Raw genomic sequence first — 17,897 nt, forward strand, 5'->3', positions numbered from 1 at the left:
TCTTTATCAATAGTAAAAATTACTGCAAATTAAATACAAAAAGTCAAAGAAAAGAACTAATAAAGATTAAATGAGAAGCCAACTATATAATCAGTAAAGAGCTACTATTTTAGTCTTAACCTGAATACTTTTTACATGCATACATAGATTTGAAAATAATAATAAATGCCTTTAAAATCCAGGATGATTATGGGAAACACCCAAGATGAGCATGTACGGCCCAAACTGTCTTCATCTCTAGGAAATAAGGCCTTCTCCACATGGTCACCATTTTGTAGATCATTGCTAAAATTCATGATTCAGAAGAAAAACTTTGCCACACGGTTAAAAATTACCTTATTTTTTACACCATAGACAATAGGATTGAGTGCAGGTGGCACAAGGAGATAGATAGTAGACAAAAGAATGTGGGTAGACGGGGCAACATGTCCAAAACGATGGCTGAAAAAAGAGAAAAAGGCAAGAATATAAAATTCAAGGAAGACAAAAATATGAGCTGTGCATGTGTTAAATGCTTTAAGCCGTGCCTCCTTTTGTTGTAGATGAAAAACAGCTTGGAAAATTAGAACATAAGATACAAGGATAAAAACCATGTCAAATCCAAGAATGGTAAAGCCCACAAAGAGACCACATATCTTATTGACTAGAATGTCTTCTGCAGCCAGCTTAACCACAGCCATGTGCTCGCAGTAAGAGTGGGCAATGTGAATGGAATGGAAAACATGCAGTCTTTTGATTAGACAGGGTAATAGACCAACCAGCACTATAGCTCGAATTGCCACCACCACTATCATGCGACCCAAAACAGAAGGGGTGAGGATGGAGGTGTGCCTCAAAGGATCACAGATGGCAACATAGCGATCGAAGGCCATCGCCAGCAGAATGCCAGATTCCATGCCCTGAAAGGCGTGAATGAAGAAGAGTTGGGTGAGACAGACATCAAAATCCATTAAGCAAGAGCCAAACCAGAAGATGGCCAACATTTTAGGAGCAATGGTTACACAGAGACCTAGGTCAGTGGCTGCCAATACTGCCAGGAAGATGTACATGGGTTCGTGTAGACTGCGTTCTGTAGAGATAATGATTAGCAAGAAGATGTTCCCCAGCAGGGTCACAAGGCACAAGCCAAAGATGGGAAAGCCAACCCCAAACTGTACGTGCTCCAGTCCAGGGATCCCAATCAGGATCAGTGTCCTTGGGTTCAGATATGACATGTTGGTGGGTTCCATGAGGCTTGGAAATTCTTTACTATCAGTTTTGATACTTATTTAGAGAAAATCTATGGAGGAAAAGAAAGAAGGACATGTTCCTTGTATTTCCTCTCACAGCACTAAAAACATGAATAGAAAAATGACCATGTGACAGGTTCTTCGGGCACAATTTACATCAGTATCAGATCAGAGTTCTTGGAGATCTTTTCCTAAATCCAATGCTGGTATGCATTTTTGTGGCAGACGAATATCAACCAGAGTTTATCACCTAGAAATTGTAGAGATGGAAATTGTGATTCTAAGAGCACTGATTCTGCTAGTGTTCTCCTATGGTGTCACAGATTCACATTTTTTGTTCATATACATGACCGAACTCCAGATATATTTCAGTTTAGGCAAAATTCCCTGTGACACTTGAAGTCAGAGTGTAGATCCTTAATCCCATGACACTTTCCAATTGCTGACAGTTCAGACTCTTCAGTCAGTGGCAGACTCATCCTATGTTTCCCTGTTCCCTTATTCAAGGGGCAAAATACCTCCCCTTATGTCTTAGAAGTTGACTTTCAGGTCTGGGATTGGGGATAATTGTTCTTTCTACAATACAAATACCACTTGAAATGCAGGATAATTATTGTGGTTCAAGGAGACAACATGTAGGAGTTACTCTTTTATTAGTAGCAGGTAAGCATGTTTAATTCACTAAATTTATTCTGATCCATGACTTTTCAAAGCGGATGTGTAAACAAAATCAGGTAGAAAATGATGTAAGCACTCATCAATCTTGGAGAAGACAGAAAGTTGGTATGTAGATGTCAATTGGACAGTAAGGGACCATAAAACCTGGCTCCTTAGATAACCCATGTAGCTTAAATGCTTTGATGATAATAGTTATGTCTCCAATGCAAAAGGACAGAGCTCTGATGTTTGTAATGGAGTTCCATACGACCTAGCATTCTTTTTATGATTTTATTATTATCAGTTATCAATGAATAATTTCAGAAACCTATGGATAGATTTTCCAACTTCATACCTATCCTAGATTTCTTCTATTTTTTAATCATTTACCTATTCTATTTGTTTGGAAAAAGCCCTAGCTAAAGCTTAAAGAAAACTTACGACTGTCTCATTTTTTTGTTTTAAATAACTATTCTACAAGCTCAATCATTTATGAGTTTAGAAAAGTTTTATTCCTTCTTCCTTATAATTACGTTATAGCAAAATATATTGAATGGATAGGGTGTTTCACTCCATAAGGAATTTTGTATGTTTTTTTTTTTTTTTCTCTGAAAGGAAACTAAAAGGGTTATTTCTGTAAAACAACATAAAAATATAGTGGTTCATAGAGTGGGAATACATATGTGTGTATGACCAGAAAGTTCTCAATGTAATAAAATATAAAATATTATCATAGTTGATGGAAAAATAGGAGAGCTTGTTATGTGAGCTTCTGTAGCCACAAACATTAGTTCACTATGTCTAACTAAATGAAGACATATATGTTAAAAATAAATTTATTTTCATGCCCATAGGAAACAAAATCAGGTGGAAGAAGTGGTAGATTCTCTAAAAGTGACTACTGATAAATATAAATAGGGTGTCCTGTTAAGCTAAAAATGCTGTTATAGGCAGGGTCTAAAAGAGCTGCAAATGATAATAATCTTAGATAATTATAGATCTAACTAAAAAGCTTCTGCACAGCCAAGAACACAGTAAGGAAAGCAAGCAGACAGTCCTCAGAATGGGAGAAGGTATTTGCAGGTTATGTCTCTGACAAAGGTTTAATAACCAGAATCCACAGAGAACTCAAATGTATAAACAAGAAAAGAACAAGTGATCCGATGGGATCCAAGGCTGGGCAAGAGACTCGAAGAGAAACTTCTCTGAAGAAGATAGGCACACGGCCTACAGATATATGAAAAAATGCTTATCATCCTTAATCATCAGAGAAATGCAAATCAAAACTACTTTGAGATATCATCTAACTCTAGTAAGATTAGCCTATATCACAAAATCCCAAGACCAGAGATGTTGGCATGGATGTGAAAAAAAGGGAACACTTGTATACTGCTGGTGGGAATGCAAATTAATACATTCCTTTTGGAAAGATGTTTTGAGATATGGAGAACACTTAGAGATCTAAAAATAGATCTGCCATTCAATCCTGTAATCCCTCTACTGGGCATATACCCAGAAGACCAAAAATCACACCATAACAAAGATATTTGTACCAGAATGTTTATTGCAGCCCAATTCGTAATTGCTAAGTCATGGAAAAAGCCCAAGTGTCCATCGATCCAGGAATGGATTAATAAATTGTGGTATATGTACACCATGAAATATTATGCAGCCTTAAAGAAAGATGGAGACTTTACCTCTTTCATGTTTACATGGATGGAGCTGGAACATATTCTTCTTAGTAAAGTATCTCAAGAATGAAAGAAAAAGTATCCAATGTACTCAGCCCTACTATGAAACTAAGTTATGGCTTTCATATGAAAGCTATACCCAGTTATAACCTAAGAATATGGGGAAGGGATAGAGGGAGGGGTTGGAGGGGGGAGCATGTGGGGATAGAGGGGTGATGGGTGGGATTAATTTCAGATACCTATGTGCATCTTACAAGGGAACATGTGAAACTTAGTAAATGTAGAATATAAATGTCTTAACACAATAACTAAGAAAATGCCAGGAAGGCTATGTAAACCAGTGTGATGGAAATATGTCAAATGGTCTATAAAACCAGTGTATGGTGCCCCATGATCGCATTAGTGTACACAGCTATGATTTAATAATAAAATGAAATTAGAAAAAAAAAATAAAATGCCTAGTGATCTAAAGGTAAAAGTGAAAATTAGCCCAAGTCCCACCATAATAGGCAATAATGCATTAATCACATTATTTTTTTCTATGTAGTGTGGTATGCAAAATCTAGAAATATAAAATATGTTTAATGCTGGTTCTACTTTTTAACTCACTATAAATGTGGAAATAATATCAGTTACTTTATTGCATTATTGACAGAACCAAATACGATTATATAGGAAAGTGTCAGTAAAAAGCATGGAAAGGAGCAAGCGCTCAGTGTCTGGGATCCAGTTCTTGCTTGTCAGAGCCTGTAGTGAAGTTCTGTTGAGTACAGAGATATATGACTGGTTTCTTGAGAAAATATAAAACAAAGTACAACTATAGCCCAGGATAAAGGAGAGAAGTGGAGGGGAAAAGGAGAGGAGGGAGGAGGTTTGATAGAGGGAGGATAAATGGTGGGACCACACCTATGGAACATATTGCAAAGGTACAAGTCAAATCTATCAAGTCTAGAACATAAATGTCTTAACACAATGAGTAAGTAAATGAGCTGAAAGCTATATTGGTTTGTTTGATGTGAGCACTCCAAATTGTATAAAAAATCAACACATTGTACCCCACAAATGCATAAATGTATGATCTATATCTATATGATTTAATAAAAGGAAAAAAATAAATAAAAGGAAAAATTTCTGAAGAAAATAGAACTTCATTAGATGAATTTTCTGGAGCTGAATGTATTTCCTGTATCAAATATCTAAGACCAAACATTCATGTAAGTGGGACAATGATCACTGTCACAGTAGAAAATCAACATCTCTTGCACAGACATTGGTTGATTCAATAAATTTCACTTATTTAAACAAATTTGGCCATCTCACCTGACAAGTAATCACATCCTTCTGTAAAATGTTAGTAGGTACATGAAAAAAATATATATAGGCATACCACTTTTTTTTAAAGAGTATATTTTAAAAGTTACTTCTGTGACAGCATAGACATGCATTCTGTGGAACTTAGGTTTCAATGATAATCAGATCAGAATATGTTCATTCCTAAATGGAAGAGAAGGAGAAAGAAATAAAATTATTTCTTAATTAGAGGTAAAGTGTATGAGAAGAGGTTAAGATGCAAGGAGTTAATGTTCCTGAGACAAAGAAGATTGGGTTTCAGGGGAGGGGACGTGAACTGAGGTCACTGTGGCAGAAGGACTGGACAACAAACTACTTAGGACACTAGGATGCTTTCCTGTCTTACCCTTTTCACACATATCCAGTCCCTCCTGGGCAAACTGCACAGACACACACAACTTTGCAAAGTACAGACTGTACCTTTTTATTATGAAATTATTATAAACCAAGCAATGTTAGAATTATACTGTTTATAAAAATTAGAAGAGAATCTTCAAAACCTGATTCTTATCCTGCTCTTGCTACTGATTAACTGGGTTTGTGTCCTCTATGTTTTCTTCACATATGATTCAAAAGATAGTGCTCAATTACTTTTGCATTTTTCCATTTCTAAATGACACAAATCTAGTCTGTGTCTCATTGTTCATAAAAAAATAAATAAACAACAAACAAACAACAACAAAGAAAACCTGGGGTCTGTAGAAAGAATGTACACACCATAGGAAAAATTGTTACTGAGAGATACAGGATTAAGATAATCTCATTCACTTTTCTTTCTACTTCCTTTTAAATTTTACTGCAATTAATAATAAAAACCCTTAATCACATACAAATTCTAATACATGGAGAAGAACTTACCCAGATAAACAAATAAGTAGCTAGAACATAAAGGCAACGGATGAAACAGTCTTTCCTTCCAGATTATTGACTTGGGAAGGCATTAGTAGAGAAGTGTCGTTAATCATCTACATTTAGCTCTTTCAATGTTTGCTTTTCTTAAGGTCTGAGTTGATCCCAGAGCAATTCTGGCCCCTAGAGAAGTCATTATCTTTCTAAGACTCATCCCTATTTTGTAGGAAAAAGATGTTCATTACTTGTAAGTATATAGCCATAAAGCATTCAGCTATTCATGAGAAGGTGTTCCTAATAAATCAAAATCAGGAAATATCCAATCACAAGTTTCTCTCAGAACATCATGGATATGACATCATTTGGAATATAAAAGAGAATCTGAGAAATGGAGAATATGTATCTTGATTAGAATGCTGGAAGACAGTCCATTGGTCAACTGTTTGGCCTATCACCAGGCTTACAGAGTACAGAAACCAAACAGGACCTTTTATCTTTGCAAATAGCTGCAACTCATATAGCTGTAATACCTATGTTATTACTATTAGTACCACTAAATTTCTTTTATTACAGCACTTTACAGATTCTAAAACAAAAAGTAACATTTTTATGTCTTTAGGAGGAAAATACTTCAGACTGTTCATATTGTTTAGGCCAGTTTGAGAACACATTACTCTCTGTCTTGTTCAACTTTGCTACCCGCCTCAGCAGTATCTATGCAATTTCATAGTGACTACTTGTGCAACTCTACTGTCAGAGTATTCTACTAAGGATCTCTAGGTGATGAGTTTCCCAGTCATCTGAGGACCCAGAGTTATATTCCAGTGTAGGTATGCAGCTACGCATAACACAAATACTCTTTACTGAGAATACAAGACACCTGGTTAGATAAATACTTCATGAAACAACAGAACAAAATTCAGTAGTGTTCTTGTTATTGATAACTGATAGAACTTACCTAGGATTTTTTATTGGCATTCTCTATACAACTTCTATTTGAGAAGTTCAGTTCATATACTGTATGGACAACATTATAAAAGAAAAGAAACTTTTTTTAAATTTCGGAGTCCCCTCCCCTAGAATTCTGGGCAATCTGACTATTTTCCATATGCAACCATTTGTTGTCTGAAAATATTGCATTTTACACAGCTTTTTGTATATGAACTAATAACCTAACACTTTTGGAGCATTTAGCAGAATGATGACTTGATCTAGAATTAAAGAATTGAATGATATAATTCTTGATCAATGACTTAGTGAAAAATATCAGATGAACCAGTTCAGGGAAATAAAATTCCAAGACTGCTAGAAGGGTAAAATATTTGTCCAAGGTTTAAGGTTTTGCATAATAATATAGGAAAAAGAAACAATATGACCATTTTTTGAAGCAACTGATTATCTGGATGTGGCAGTAATAACAGCTTTAGTGTCCAGGAGCCAGAAATTCTGTCTTACTGTTATAGGATAGTACTATGTACTATCATATAAAAAGACTTCAGATATACAAACATTTTACTAACTTGTTAATGTGGAAGAGATGTTGCAGACATATTTCCCCTCCTTATGACTTAGTTATTACTCACTTTTAGGATCAAAGTCCCGAAGAAGAATTGATGAAGAAAATGTCTGCTGAAGACTTATTTTCTCTATTTATGGACCATTGAATGACCTTGTCCATAAAGAAAGACATACTTGAGCTGATGTAAATGATAATACCATTGCGACAGATGATGGTCACAGTCCAAGGCAAGCCATCATATTTAACTGAAGATGGAAAATGTGCCTGCGAACCTATAGACCAATAGGCGTTGGGTTTCACCCCTACTAGGAAGTACCTGAGGCTCCCCTTCGTGAGATAGTTATAGCCGATACATTGGTAAATACCAGAACACAAGGCTAGGGGAGCTGGTAGTCAGTCCTGCATATCACAAGTATCTATAATTGATTCAGGATTCTGGAGATGCTAGTTTGCTTTTATTCCATCAGATCACCAGCTAATGGACAATCCCCTGAGGGAGGACTTCTCTGTGCCCACCTGAGAGATCAGAGTTTTTGGAGGGCTCTAGACTTCAATAAAAGCTGCAGTTCAACTCATGTGATATTCTAGAGGTGACAGTAGAAATATTGGTGGTATATGCAGAAAAAATGTGGTATAATCCATGAACTTGCACAAAATCTCTTTTGGCTACCAGTGTTCTCTCTTACTGTGTTATCATATAGTAAGACATTAGTAAAGAAGACACAGAAAACCTCAAAATGAGTGACTATTGATTCAAGCTTGAAGGATAAAAGTTCAAGCTTGAAGGATATAAATATTTTATGATTTGGGGACTGGAAGATGATTGTATTCTAAGACTTGACAAAACCTCAACTTTATTGACTTTGATACATTTACCATTTTTTTGAAAGTGATAGATGTTAGATTGTCCTATGATTTAATGCATTAATATTTTAAAAATGATATTCATAATGAACTTATGATACCTAGTATTAAAAGGCATGGGGGGCCTGGAAACACTGCCAAATTTTATAATAAGCTGATTGATTAGATAATATCAATGACCTATTAGATGATACAAATGCTTATGATCAATGATATTATCTGTTTTAAATTTTTTAATGAAAAGTCATAACGTGATCTTGCCCTTCTTACTTCTTGACATATGTTAATGAAGTTGAGCAGAAACCATTAACAAGATGGTTTGTGTTTCTTAAAGTCATTTACATTTTCCTATTGTACTGCCAGGCAGCTGCAATCCCAGGCCAAGACAGAAAGATCTCTTGAAGCCAAGACTTCAGGGCCATGTTGGCATGTGCCTGTCATTCTAGTTACTTGGGTGGGTGACATGGGAGGATTGCTTGAGCTCAGAAATTTGAGGTTAAAGTGAACTAAAATTTCACCATTGTACTCCTTGCTTGGTGCCAGAGCAAAAGCCTGTCTCTACCAAAAAAAGAAAAAGAAAAGTTATGATGTAGAAGAAATGAAAATATAAACTTTGCTTCCAAGAAAATAATCTATAAAAGAAGAGTTTCAAAGGCCTCAAAGTCTATTCTCATAAAGACATTTATAGAAGGACCTCTACCCACATCACTGTATTATCTGGCCTCATTTCTTATTGTAAAAAAAAAAAAAAATGGTAAATTGCATGCAGACTAGAACTTCTTCTATGAAGGAATTCTGATTACAATGTGGTAAGGCTTGAGTTTGGGCCTCCATAGTTTTCTATCTCTATTAATAGATGTTTATCTTTCTTGTGAAGCCCTAAAATTATTCTCATGGGATATGCCAAGATTTGCACTGGCTCTTGTGGTGTACAGAGAAAGGAAACCATGTTTATTCCACAACTGCCATGTGTATATTCCTTATTTACACATAAAATGTGGCCAGAAAGTTCTTAAGGCTCTCTTCAGCTTGACCAAACCTTAGATTATCGTCGTCCCAACTCAAGGCTCTTGCTCTCCTTTTTCCCTAGAACATTCTCTTTGAAAAATTGTAAATGTGTATTCTTTCTGTGTCAATTTGAGACATAAATCTTTTGAAAACCTCTTGAGAGGTTTACAATACAGGCATATTTTTCAAAAATCTAAAGGTCATCTCTTTGAAACATAGTCATGAAAGAGAATAGCATCCCTGTCTCCCAGGCTCTGTACCAGGCAGGGTAGGACCCTAACTTCTGTGCGTATCTTGTACCAAGTTGTGATTCAACCTCATGCCATGAATATAAGAAAAAGTTTACTTTTCTCTGAGTTAAGGCAATTAATAAGCAGAGATAACCTACAATCCTCAAAACCCAACTCTCAAAAACTCTCCCTCCCTTGGGTTAAGTGAAGCTATGCATTCAGACTTGGTCTGCATTTTCTCTCCAGTTCCTAGCAACAGTAGAAGAATAAAGTCAGCTTCTGCTTGCTCATCTTATGCTATGTGATTTTTTAAGACATGTCTGTTAAAGCACTATAGAGAAAATATGTGAATGTTTTGTCATTTATGTGAGGTGACGACTGCTGTGAGTATTGCATTCACTGAAGGTAAATGTCTGCCACTGTCCTGTTTGCAAGCTGTGTTTCAAATGCATTTACCAACAACTCTATTATTTTCCATTCAAAATGTGCTGATTAATGATTGTCTCTCAGCTTCATTGTCTTTTGTTTCTCTGTAAAAAAATGAACTATGGTCCCCTACATATTTTATTTTTTACTTCTTGGTTCCTGTGTTTTTATTCCCCAGGAGCCTGTGTGTCTTCTCCAGTCTCCGTAGGCTCTTACCATTCTTGCCACTTCTCCAGTGCCATATTTCTGCAGAGCACAAAGCACAGAGTACTCTGTGGCTGTAGAGAGTGCGCTGTGAGATGGCAGAGCCCTCACAGCCTGGGGAACATTCAGAGAATGAACCCCCAACTGCTTCTCCTCCATTCCCAAAACAGCCATTTTCCTTTCTTCATGCTCCCTCTGCCAGAAGTCACATAGCCCTTTCTTTGTTTAGTTAACTATGCAGAGATCCTTGAGATCTCTCCATTCTTTCTCCTTGTCATATGCTAACAAAGTTAAGTAGTAACCACTCAGTCACATAGTTCTTCCTTTGTTTTGTCAACTATGCTAAAATCCTTGTGATCTTGCCCTTCTTACTTCTTGATATATGTTAATGAAGTTGAGCAGAAACAATCAACAAGATGGTTTGTATTTGTTAAAGTCATTTACATTTTTCTATCGTACTATAAGACAAAAACTATATCTTTTCTTTATGCTATTTCCCCATTTTGTCTATGCTACTTCCCCCTGGACAAACCCTGTACAGATACTATAAAATAAAGCTGATTTTGTGCTTTGGGGTTGGCTGTAGGCATCAGCTCAATCAGTCCTCCCAGTGCCATCCTTTGTTCAGTGTCTTCTCTTGTGCTGTATTTTCTTCATTCCCCACCAATTCCACTCTGTCTCACTCCGCTTCACCATGCTTGTTTGTGACATGTGGCCAACAGCTTTCTCTGAAAATCGTGGGCTGGCAGCCAAGAGGGCAGATTTTTTGCAAAATAGCATCAGAACCATTTTTCTGTCTTCTAACAACCCAAGTTTGTGTCTTTTCTTACATCTAGATTTCAGATCAAGAGAGGGGAGTTTCATTCTTGGGTACGCTATCTCACATCTGAGTTTGTGGCTATTTTGTACATCTGATATTTATATATGTTTTAGAGTTCTCTTCACCTCTTGGTAGCCAATTCCTCGTTATTACAATCTCCTGTTACAAGTAATAATTATTTGAATTTCTTTCAAACTTTCTTAATCCAATGAACAGAGAGAAACCACACTTTGGACAAAGAATGATGCACAAATAAATCATTTTGTAGAAAAAGATGGTAGTAATTATGTTTGTGGACTTTTAATGGATACTTTGAAATATTTGCTAAATACTATTGAAATGTATAAACAGATGAATTTCAGATGAGTTTCTTCTACTTGTTTTCAATGAAAAAAATATTTTAAACTCGCAAATTCCTTATGTTTGAACTGTCACCACACTATGTTTCATAAAGTGAGTATGATTACAACAGTATGATGTTAGCTTTCTATATTCACTTCTAAATGTTTAAGTCTTTTAAATGAATTGTTTAGTATACTTTTTGCTTGTTGTCTTTATCATTGACCTATACTTTTTATGCTAGTTTTGATAGCTAATGCTATGTCAACTAAACTGAAGATGCTCAGATAGGTGGTAAACATTATCTCTTGGTGTACCTGTGAGAATGTCTCTGTAAAAGATAAGTACTTAAATCAATTAATTGTCTAAAGAAGATCACACTCACCAATGTAGGTGGGTATCATACAATCTATTGAGGGCCTAAAAATAATATAAAAAAATGTGGAGTAAGGTAAATTCACTGTCTCTACTTGAGCTGACATCCATTTCTTCTTTTCCTCAGGCTTTTGGACTCAGACCTGGACTTATACTATTGGTCCACTGATTCTCAGACCTTCAAACTCAGTGTGAATTATACCACCAGATTGTGAGACTTCCAGCCTCCGTAATCACATGAAGCAATTCTTATAAGAAATCTCTCTCTCTCTCTCTCTCTATATATATATATGTATATGTTTATGTATTATATATTGTATATACATAATATATACATGCACATTCATGTTTATACATGTACATAAATAAACATGTGTATGCTGATATCTACATGGATGTCTATATAGATGTATGTAATAGATTTATCTATAACAGATCTATATCCTTTTTATTCTGCTCTCTGAAGAGCCTTAATATGCCATTTCATTGCTGACTCAACAAATAAAACATTTTACAAACAACTATGAATGCTTTTTAGAATTCACTTTTCAAAATTTAAGTGCATGTTTTGTTTAAAAGCTCACTGATAATTGTAATCATATAGCACAAAGACTTGCAGAACTAAATGATTTATGAAACCTAGCAATAACTTTCTCCTGCTGGTTTAGGATAGATGGCTCTATAGGGAAATTTGATTATTATTAAGATGATTATAGGGATGTGGCTTTTGGTATCCAAGAAATAGAACAGAGAACAGGAGTTGTTCAGAGGTGAAAGACATGAGCAGAAACTTCAGCATCTAATCTTTGCTAGGAATAGAGTGTGTGGGTTTCAAACCCTGACAATATAGAGGGAATTTCCTCTGAGACTCTAGCAGAGCCCTGCTCAGGATTACTAACCTGAGTATTGTTTACTCTTCCAACAAGGATCACATTCTAGAAGTAAGGGCTACCTCATGACAGTAAGGGGAAAATTTAAAAGACGTGATCTCACAAAATCTGAAAACTCTTGGTGTCATCACGTGATCCATTGAGGCTCTCTTTTTTCTATGAAAGAAAAGTTAACCATTTTAGGAGAAAGATATTTTCATCCAGGACTTTTATATCTTCTCATTAATAAATTTCAGTGCATGATAAAAATATAAAATCTTATTTATTACTATTTTGTTTATAAGTGCCATTCTTTAATTACATAACAGTATCTAATTTGTGACCAATATCAATTGCAAACAGAAATAGTTTCACTTCTTTCTGTTTTCCTCATCTGTCCTATTGTCTTTTCTTATTACACTGGCTAATACATCAAACACAATATGGAAGTGGTGGGAACAGATATCCTGGCATTATTCCTGAATGTGGGGAAACATGTTTAATATTTCACCCTAACTACGAATCCACCATAGATTTTTTTGTGAATGCTGTTTTGAATTTTTCCAAGCTCTCTTGACTTTGCTAATATTTCTAAAATATTTTTCTTACATGCCTTTTTGGATTGGGTTTACATTATTAAATGTCAAATGTCAAAGCAATCTTTCACTTCTACATGCAGTGCATTTGAGGATTTAATATTTACTCCTTTTTTCTGCATTTGATTTGCCAACATTTTGTGAAGCAATTGTATGTATATTTTCATGAAAGATGTGGGTTTTGGTTATGCAAACTTCATGATATGAACTGGGTGCTATTATTTCTCCTGCATTCACTTAAAAAATATTTTTTGGGATCAACTTTTTTTTGCTTAAATGTTTTATATAATTCTCAAGTGAAAGTAACTTAGATTTATGTGAAAATTCTAATATAACATATTCTGTTATTTTAGAGTAGTAGGGATATTATGATTTTACATGTCTTTTTTTAAGTTTTGAAATTTGTATCTCAAGAATTGTGCTTATTTTATTTATGTTACTGAATTAGTTGGCATAGATTCATTCACAATATTCCATTAGTGATGTTTTTAATGCATGTACTATGTAGTGATATACATCATTTCTTTATGTCAGTGATTTGATTCTCTTTCTCTCTTTCTGTCTAGCTTTGTTAAAGGAGCACAGTCCACTGCACCCTTGTAAGGTGAATCAGTCTCATTTGTGCTCCTTGAGGTCACGAGGCTCTGAGAAGTAACATTTCCAGTACTTGGGCTGCAGTAATACCTTAAAGAAAGAATGTACTAGAGACCCTTGCCAAGTCATAGCTGGAGACAGATCATCTGCTTGGGGCAATGAACCATTGCACTTTATCCCCTACATCTATTTACACAAATACTTTCAGTTAGTCCTATAGAGAAGTAGACAAACGAATAGACAATCCAGCCCTTTGTGTTTCATCTCCATCGTTGTTTATCTCTAAACAAGATATTCTTGGTTTAGAAAGGTGTATACATACTTTGCTGGATTAACTCTGATAAGGAATCTTTACCTTTGTCTTCCTTATTCTTAGATTATTTTTATATGATGAGTTTAGGTATATAAGAAAGTGAGTAAAGATGGCCAATTGCTGCTGTGCCTGAGCGAGCACCAGCCATCCCTTAATAAATTATTAATTTCATCTGCAGTGTCTGCCTCTGTGTCTCTGACTAGGCCATGGACAGCAACACTTGGTAATTTTCCCAATCATTTGTTTATTTTTAATTAATTTCTATTCTATCATTATCATGTTCATCTGTCAATTTATTCGTGTTTAATTTATTTTTTATTTTCTTCCTTCTTGAGGTAGAAATAATTGATTTGATTAAATGCATAAAAAGCAATAGAAGCAACATTAAATAGTGGAAATTTATTTCCGTCACACAAAAACCTTATACTGAGGCAAAAAAAAAAATCTTAATACATTTCAAGTGTTTAAAATTTCCAAAGTATTCCCTGATTGCAATGAAATTAAGTTAGAACTCAATAGTTTATCAAAAATCCTTAAATATATGGATTTATATATAAATGTGCTCAAGCAGCACATATCTCAATATATCATGAGTTAACACAGGAGTCATAGTGAATGACTTTATTTTAGTTAAATAAAAAGTAGGGTACAGAAGGTGAAAAAGTGTAGAATGCAGTAAGATTAAGGTACAAATACATATATCCTAAATAACAACTTTAAAAATCAACAACCAAAGGTTTTTTATCAATAAGTTAAAATGACTACAAATTAAATACAAAAAAAGTCAAAGAAAAGAAATAATAAAGATTAAATTAGAAGCCAAATATATTATCTGTAAAGAGATACACTTAGTCTTAACTTGAAAACTTTTTACATCAACACATAGTTTTGAAAATAATAAATACCTTTAAAATCCAAGATGAGCACATAGGTCCCAAACTGTCTTCATCTCTAGGAAATAAAGGCCTTCTCCATGTGGCCACCATTTTCTAGATCATTGCTAAAATTCATGATTCAGAAGAAAAACTTTGCCACACGGTTAAAAATTACCTTATTTTTTACACCATAGACAATAGGATTGAGTGCAGGTGGCACAAGGAGATAGATAGTAGACAAAAGAATGTGGGTAGAAGGGGCAACATGTCCAAAACGATGGCTGAAAAAAGAGAAAAAGGCAAGAATATAAAATTCAAGGAAGACAAAAATATGAGCTGTGCATGTGTTAAATGCTTTAAGCCGTGCCTCCTTTTGTTGTAGATGAAAAACAGCTTGGAAAATTAGAACATAAGATACAAGGATAAAAACCATGTCAAATCCAAGAATGGTAAAGCCCACAAAGAGACCACATATCTTATTGACTAGAATGTCTTCTGCAGCCAGCTTAACCACAGCCATGTGCTCGCAGTAAGAGTGGGCAATGTGAATGGAATGGAAAACATGCAGTCTTTTGATTAGACAGGGTAATAGACCAACCAGCACTATAGCTCGAATTGCCACCACCACTATCATGCGACCCAAAACAGAAGGGGTGAGGATGGAGGTGTGCCTCAAAGGATCACAGATGGCAATGTAGCGGTCAAAGGCCATGGCCAATAGAATGCCCGACTCCATGCACTGCAAAGTGTGGATGAAAAATAATTGGGCTAGACAGGCATCAAAGGCCATGGAGCAATTTTGGAACCAAAAAATGGCCAGCATCTTAGGAACAATGGCTGCACAGAGTCCTATGTCCGTAGCTGCCAGCACAGCCAGGAATATGTACAAGGGCTGGTGCAAACTACGTTCTGCAGGGATAATGATTAGTAAAATGACATTTCCCAAAAGAGCCACTAGGCACAAGGCAAAAAAGGGAAATCCAATCCAAAATTGCATGTGCTCTAGACCAGGAATGCCAATCAAGATCACAGTTCTGGGGTTCCAATATGACATGTTGATGGAGGCCATTGAGATTGGTATTCTGTCGTCTCACCAGTGATTTTGATACCTAAAGAAGAAAACTTGGATGGAACATAAAAATGTTTCAGACCTTGCTCACATCCTGCCATATTGTACCTTGAGCCAAATAAATTCAGCACTTTGGATGGCTGCTTGCTAGATTCTGAGGTTTTGCAATACAAACCAAGAAAGAAAAAATAAACAATTGCATACAATCTTTACTAGAGTCATATAGGCAATAAATAACGTGAAAGTTTCAGGATTTCTGACTTAACTTTAGTGGCATGAAAGCCTGACAGTGAGTCCTCTGATCTTTAGTACCTCCCATGACCTCCATACTAGTTTGCCCCAAAAGCCAACAGTAAGTATTTCTTTTTTATATACTTCCAGAAGCCAAATATTTTCTCCCGACTTAGAACTTCTCCTGGAAACCTTAGTGTCCAAATAAAATCCCATTTTTGTTCACATTATACCATGGGTAATTAATTGATGTTTGAACACTGAAGGTGTTCATTGACTATAATACCCAGCTCTTAAGCTCTCCTAAATTCTACAATCTTTCCAAATTTTGACTTACATTTCTTTTAGGGAGAATAAAATCCAGTTAGCAAAACTGTGTTTTCAACTTTAGTCTCATTTTTATTTATCATGCTTTAATTTTTGAACTATTTTCTAATTTTGCTCCAAGCTATTCATATCTAAACACTGATCTTGATCTTTCCCTAAAGAGATGTTTTCTATCTGGTCACATCCTTACACCCTGATGAAGGAAACCCTTTATGAATATTGTTGGAAATCTCTGTTTCTGTTTGTCTCTGGATGGCGGTTTCTGGACAAATGTCAGACAAGCAACTGTTTCATTTTCACATGGATTAGAAGTATAGAAGAGATTTGTGGTACAAAAATTTTTAAAGAAGAAAAAGTTGACACTGAGATCTCTTTGCTTGTGATCCTGCAACAATACTACTGAGTAGATGCAGGTATCCTCAAACTTTTTAAACAGGGGGCCAGTTCACTCTCCCTCAGACCGTTGGAGGGCTGGACTATAGTTTAAAAAAAAAAACTATGAACAAATTCCTATGTACACTGCACATATCTTATTTTGAAGTAAAAAAACAAAATGGGAACAAATACAATCACACTGCCTCATGTGGCCCATGAGGCACAGTCTGAGGACCCCTGGTAGAAAATAGTCAGAAGAGCCATAAATGTGGTTTAATGCAATAAAAATTGTGAAAAATAATTTCCTTTGATACTTACATGTGATATTTGGAATATATGGTAGAAGAAATGGAGACCTATATGGATAATGTTCCTATTCCTCAACATGAGTTGCCAGAAATTATAAAGAATGAAAGCAAAACAGATCTCATAAGCTAAAGTTATCAGTATTTTCTTAATCATTTAATAATTGTTTAATAGTTTAAAGCAGGGTGTCAAGCATTTTTTTTTTCTGTCACATATTAGAAGAATAAAGGTTGTCTTGGGCCCTTGGGCCACACATTAAATACACAAACACTAAGGAAAAGTGATGAGCCTCTGAAAAAAAAAATAACAAAAGGTCCATGCATATTTTTTATGCTGACACCACAGATAAACAAAATAGACCTCAAAAATCTACATGCAGCCCAAGAGTTACAGGTTTGGCACCAGTGCTTTAAAAGCAAAATAGGGCAGCGCCTGTGGCTCAGCGGGTAGGGCATTGGTCCCATATGCTGGAGGTGGCGGGTTCAAACCCAGCCCCAGCCAAAATAAATAAATAAATAAAAATAAAAGCAAAATAAATAGTATAATTATATCCATCAATTTGATGATAATTCTTTTATCAGATTGCTTTCCCACTATTCAGCAAGTGGTTAAAATAAAGGCTTGAAAACAGAGAGATGACCTGGGTACTCATTCTGGATCCCTCATTCACATTTATGGCATCTTGCTCAAGTACCATACCTACTATTTTACTCATCTGCAAATTAAAGACATTAACCTCACTTACCTAGTGTTAAATGAGGTGATAATATGGAACAGATCC

At 35.4% G+C, this 17,897-nt stretch overlaps 2 protein-coding genes across 2 annotated transcripts; both read right to left on the minus strand.

Annotated features, from left to right (window-relative positions):
- Positions 1 to 299: 299 nt before the first annotated feature.
- LOC128566043 (olfactory receptor 52A5-like) lies at positions 300 to 1,229 on the minus strand. Its single transcript, XM_053562947.1, has one exon. It carries the CDS (start codon positions 1,227 to 1,229, stop codon positions 300 to 302), a length of 930 nt encoding a protein of 309 aa, XP_053418922.1.
- Positions 1,230 to 14,947: 13,718 nt separating this feature from the next.
- LOC128566044 (olfactory receptor 52A5-like) lies at positions 14,948 to 15,877 on the minus strand. The gene has a single exon (XM_053562948.1). The coding sequence runs from the start codon at positions 15,875 to 15,877 to the stop codon at positions 14,948 to 14,950; it is 930 nt and encodes a 309-aa protein (XP_053418923.1).
- Positions 15,878 to 17,897: the final 2,020 nt, after the last annotated feature.

Source organism: Nycticebus coucang, chromosome 14 (assembly GCF_027406575.1).
Source record: "Nycticebus coucang isolate mNycCou1 chromosome 14, mNycCou1.pri, whole genome shotgun sequence".
NCBI lineage: Eukaryota > Metazoa > Chordata > Mammalia > Primates > Lorisidae > Nycticebus > Nycticebus coucang.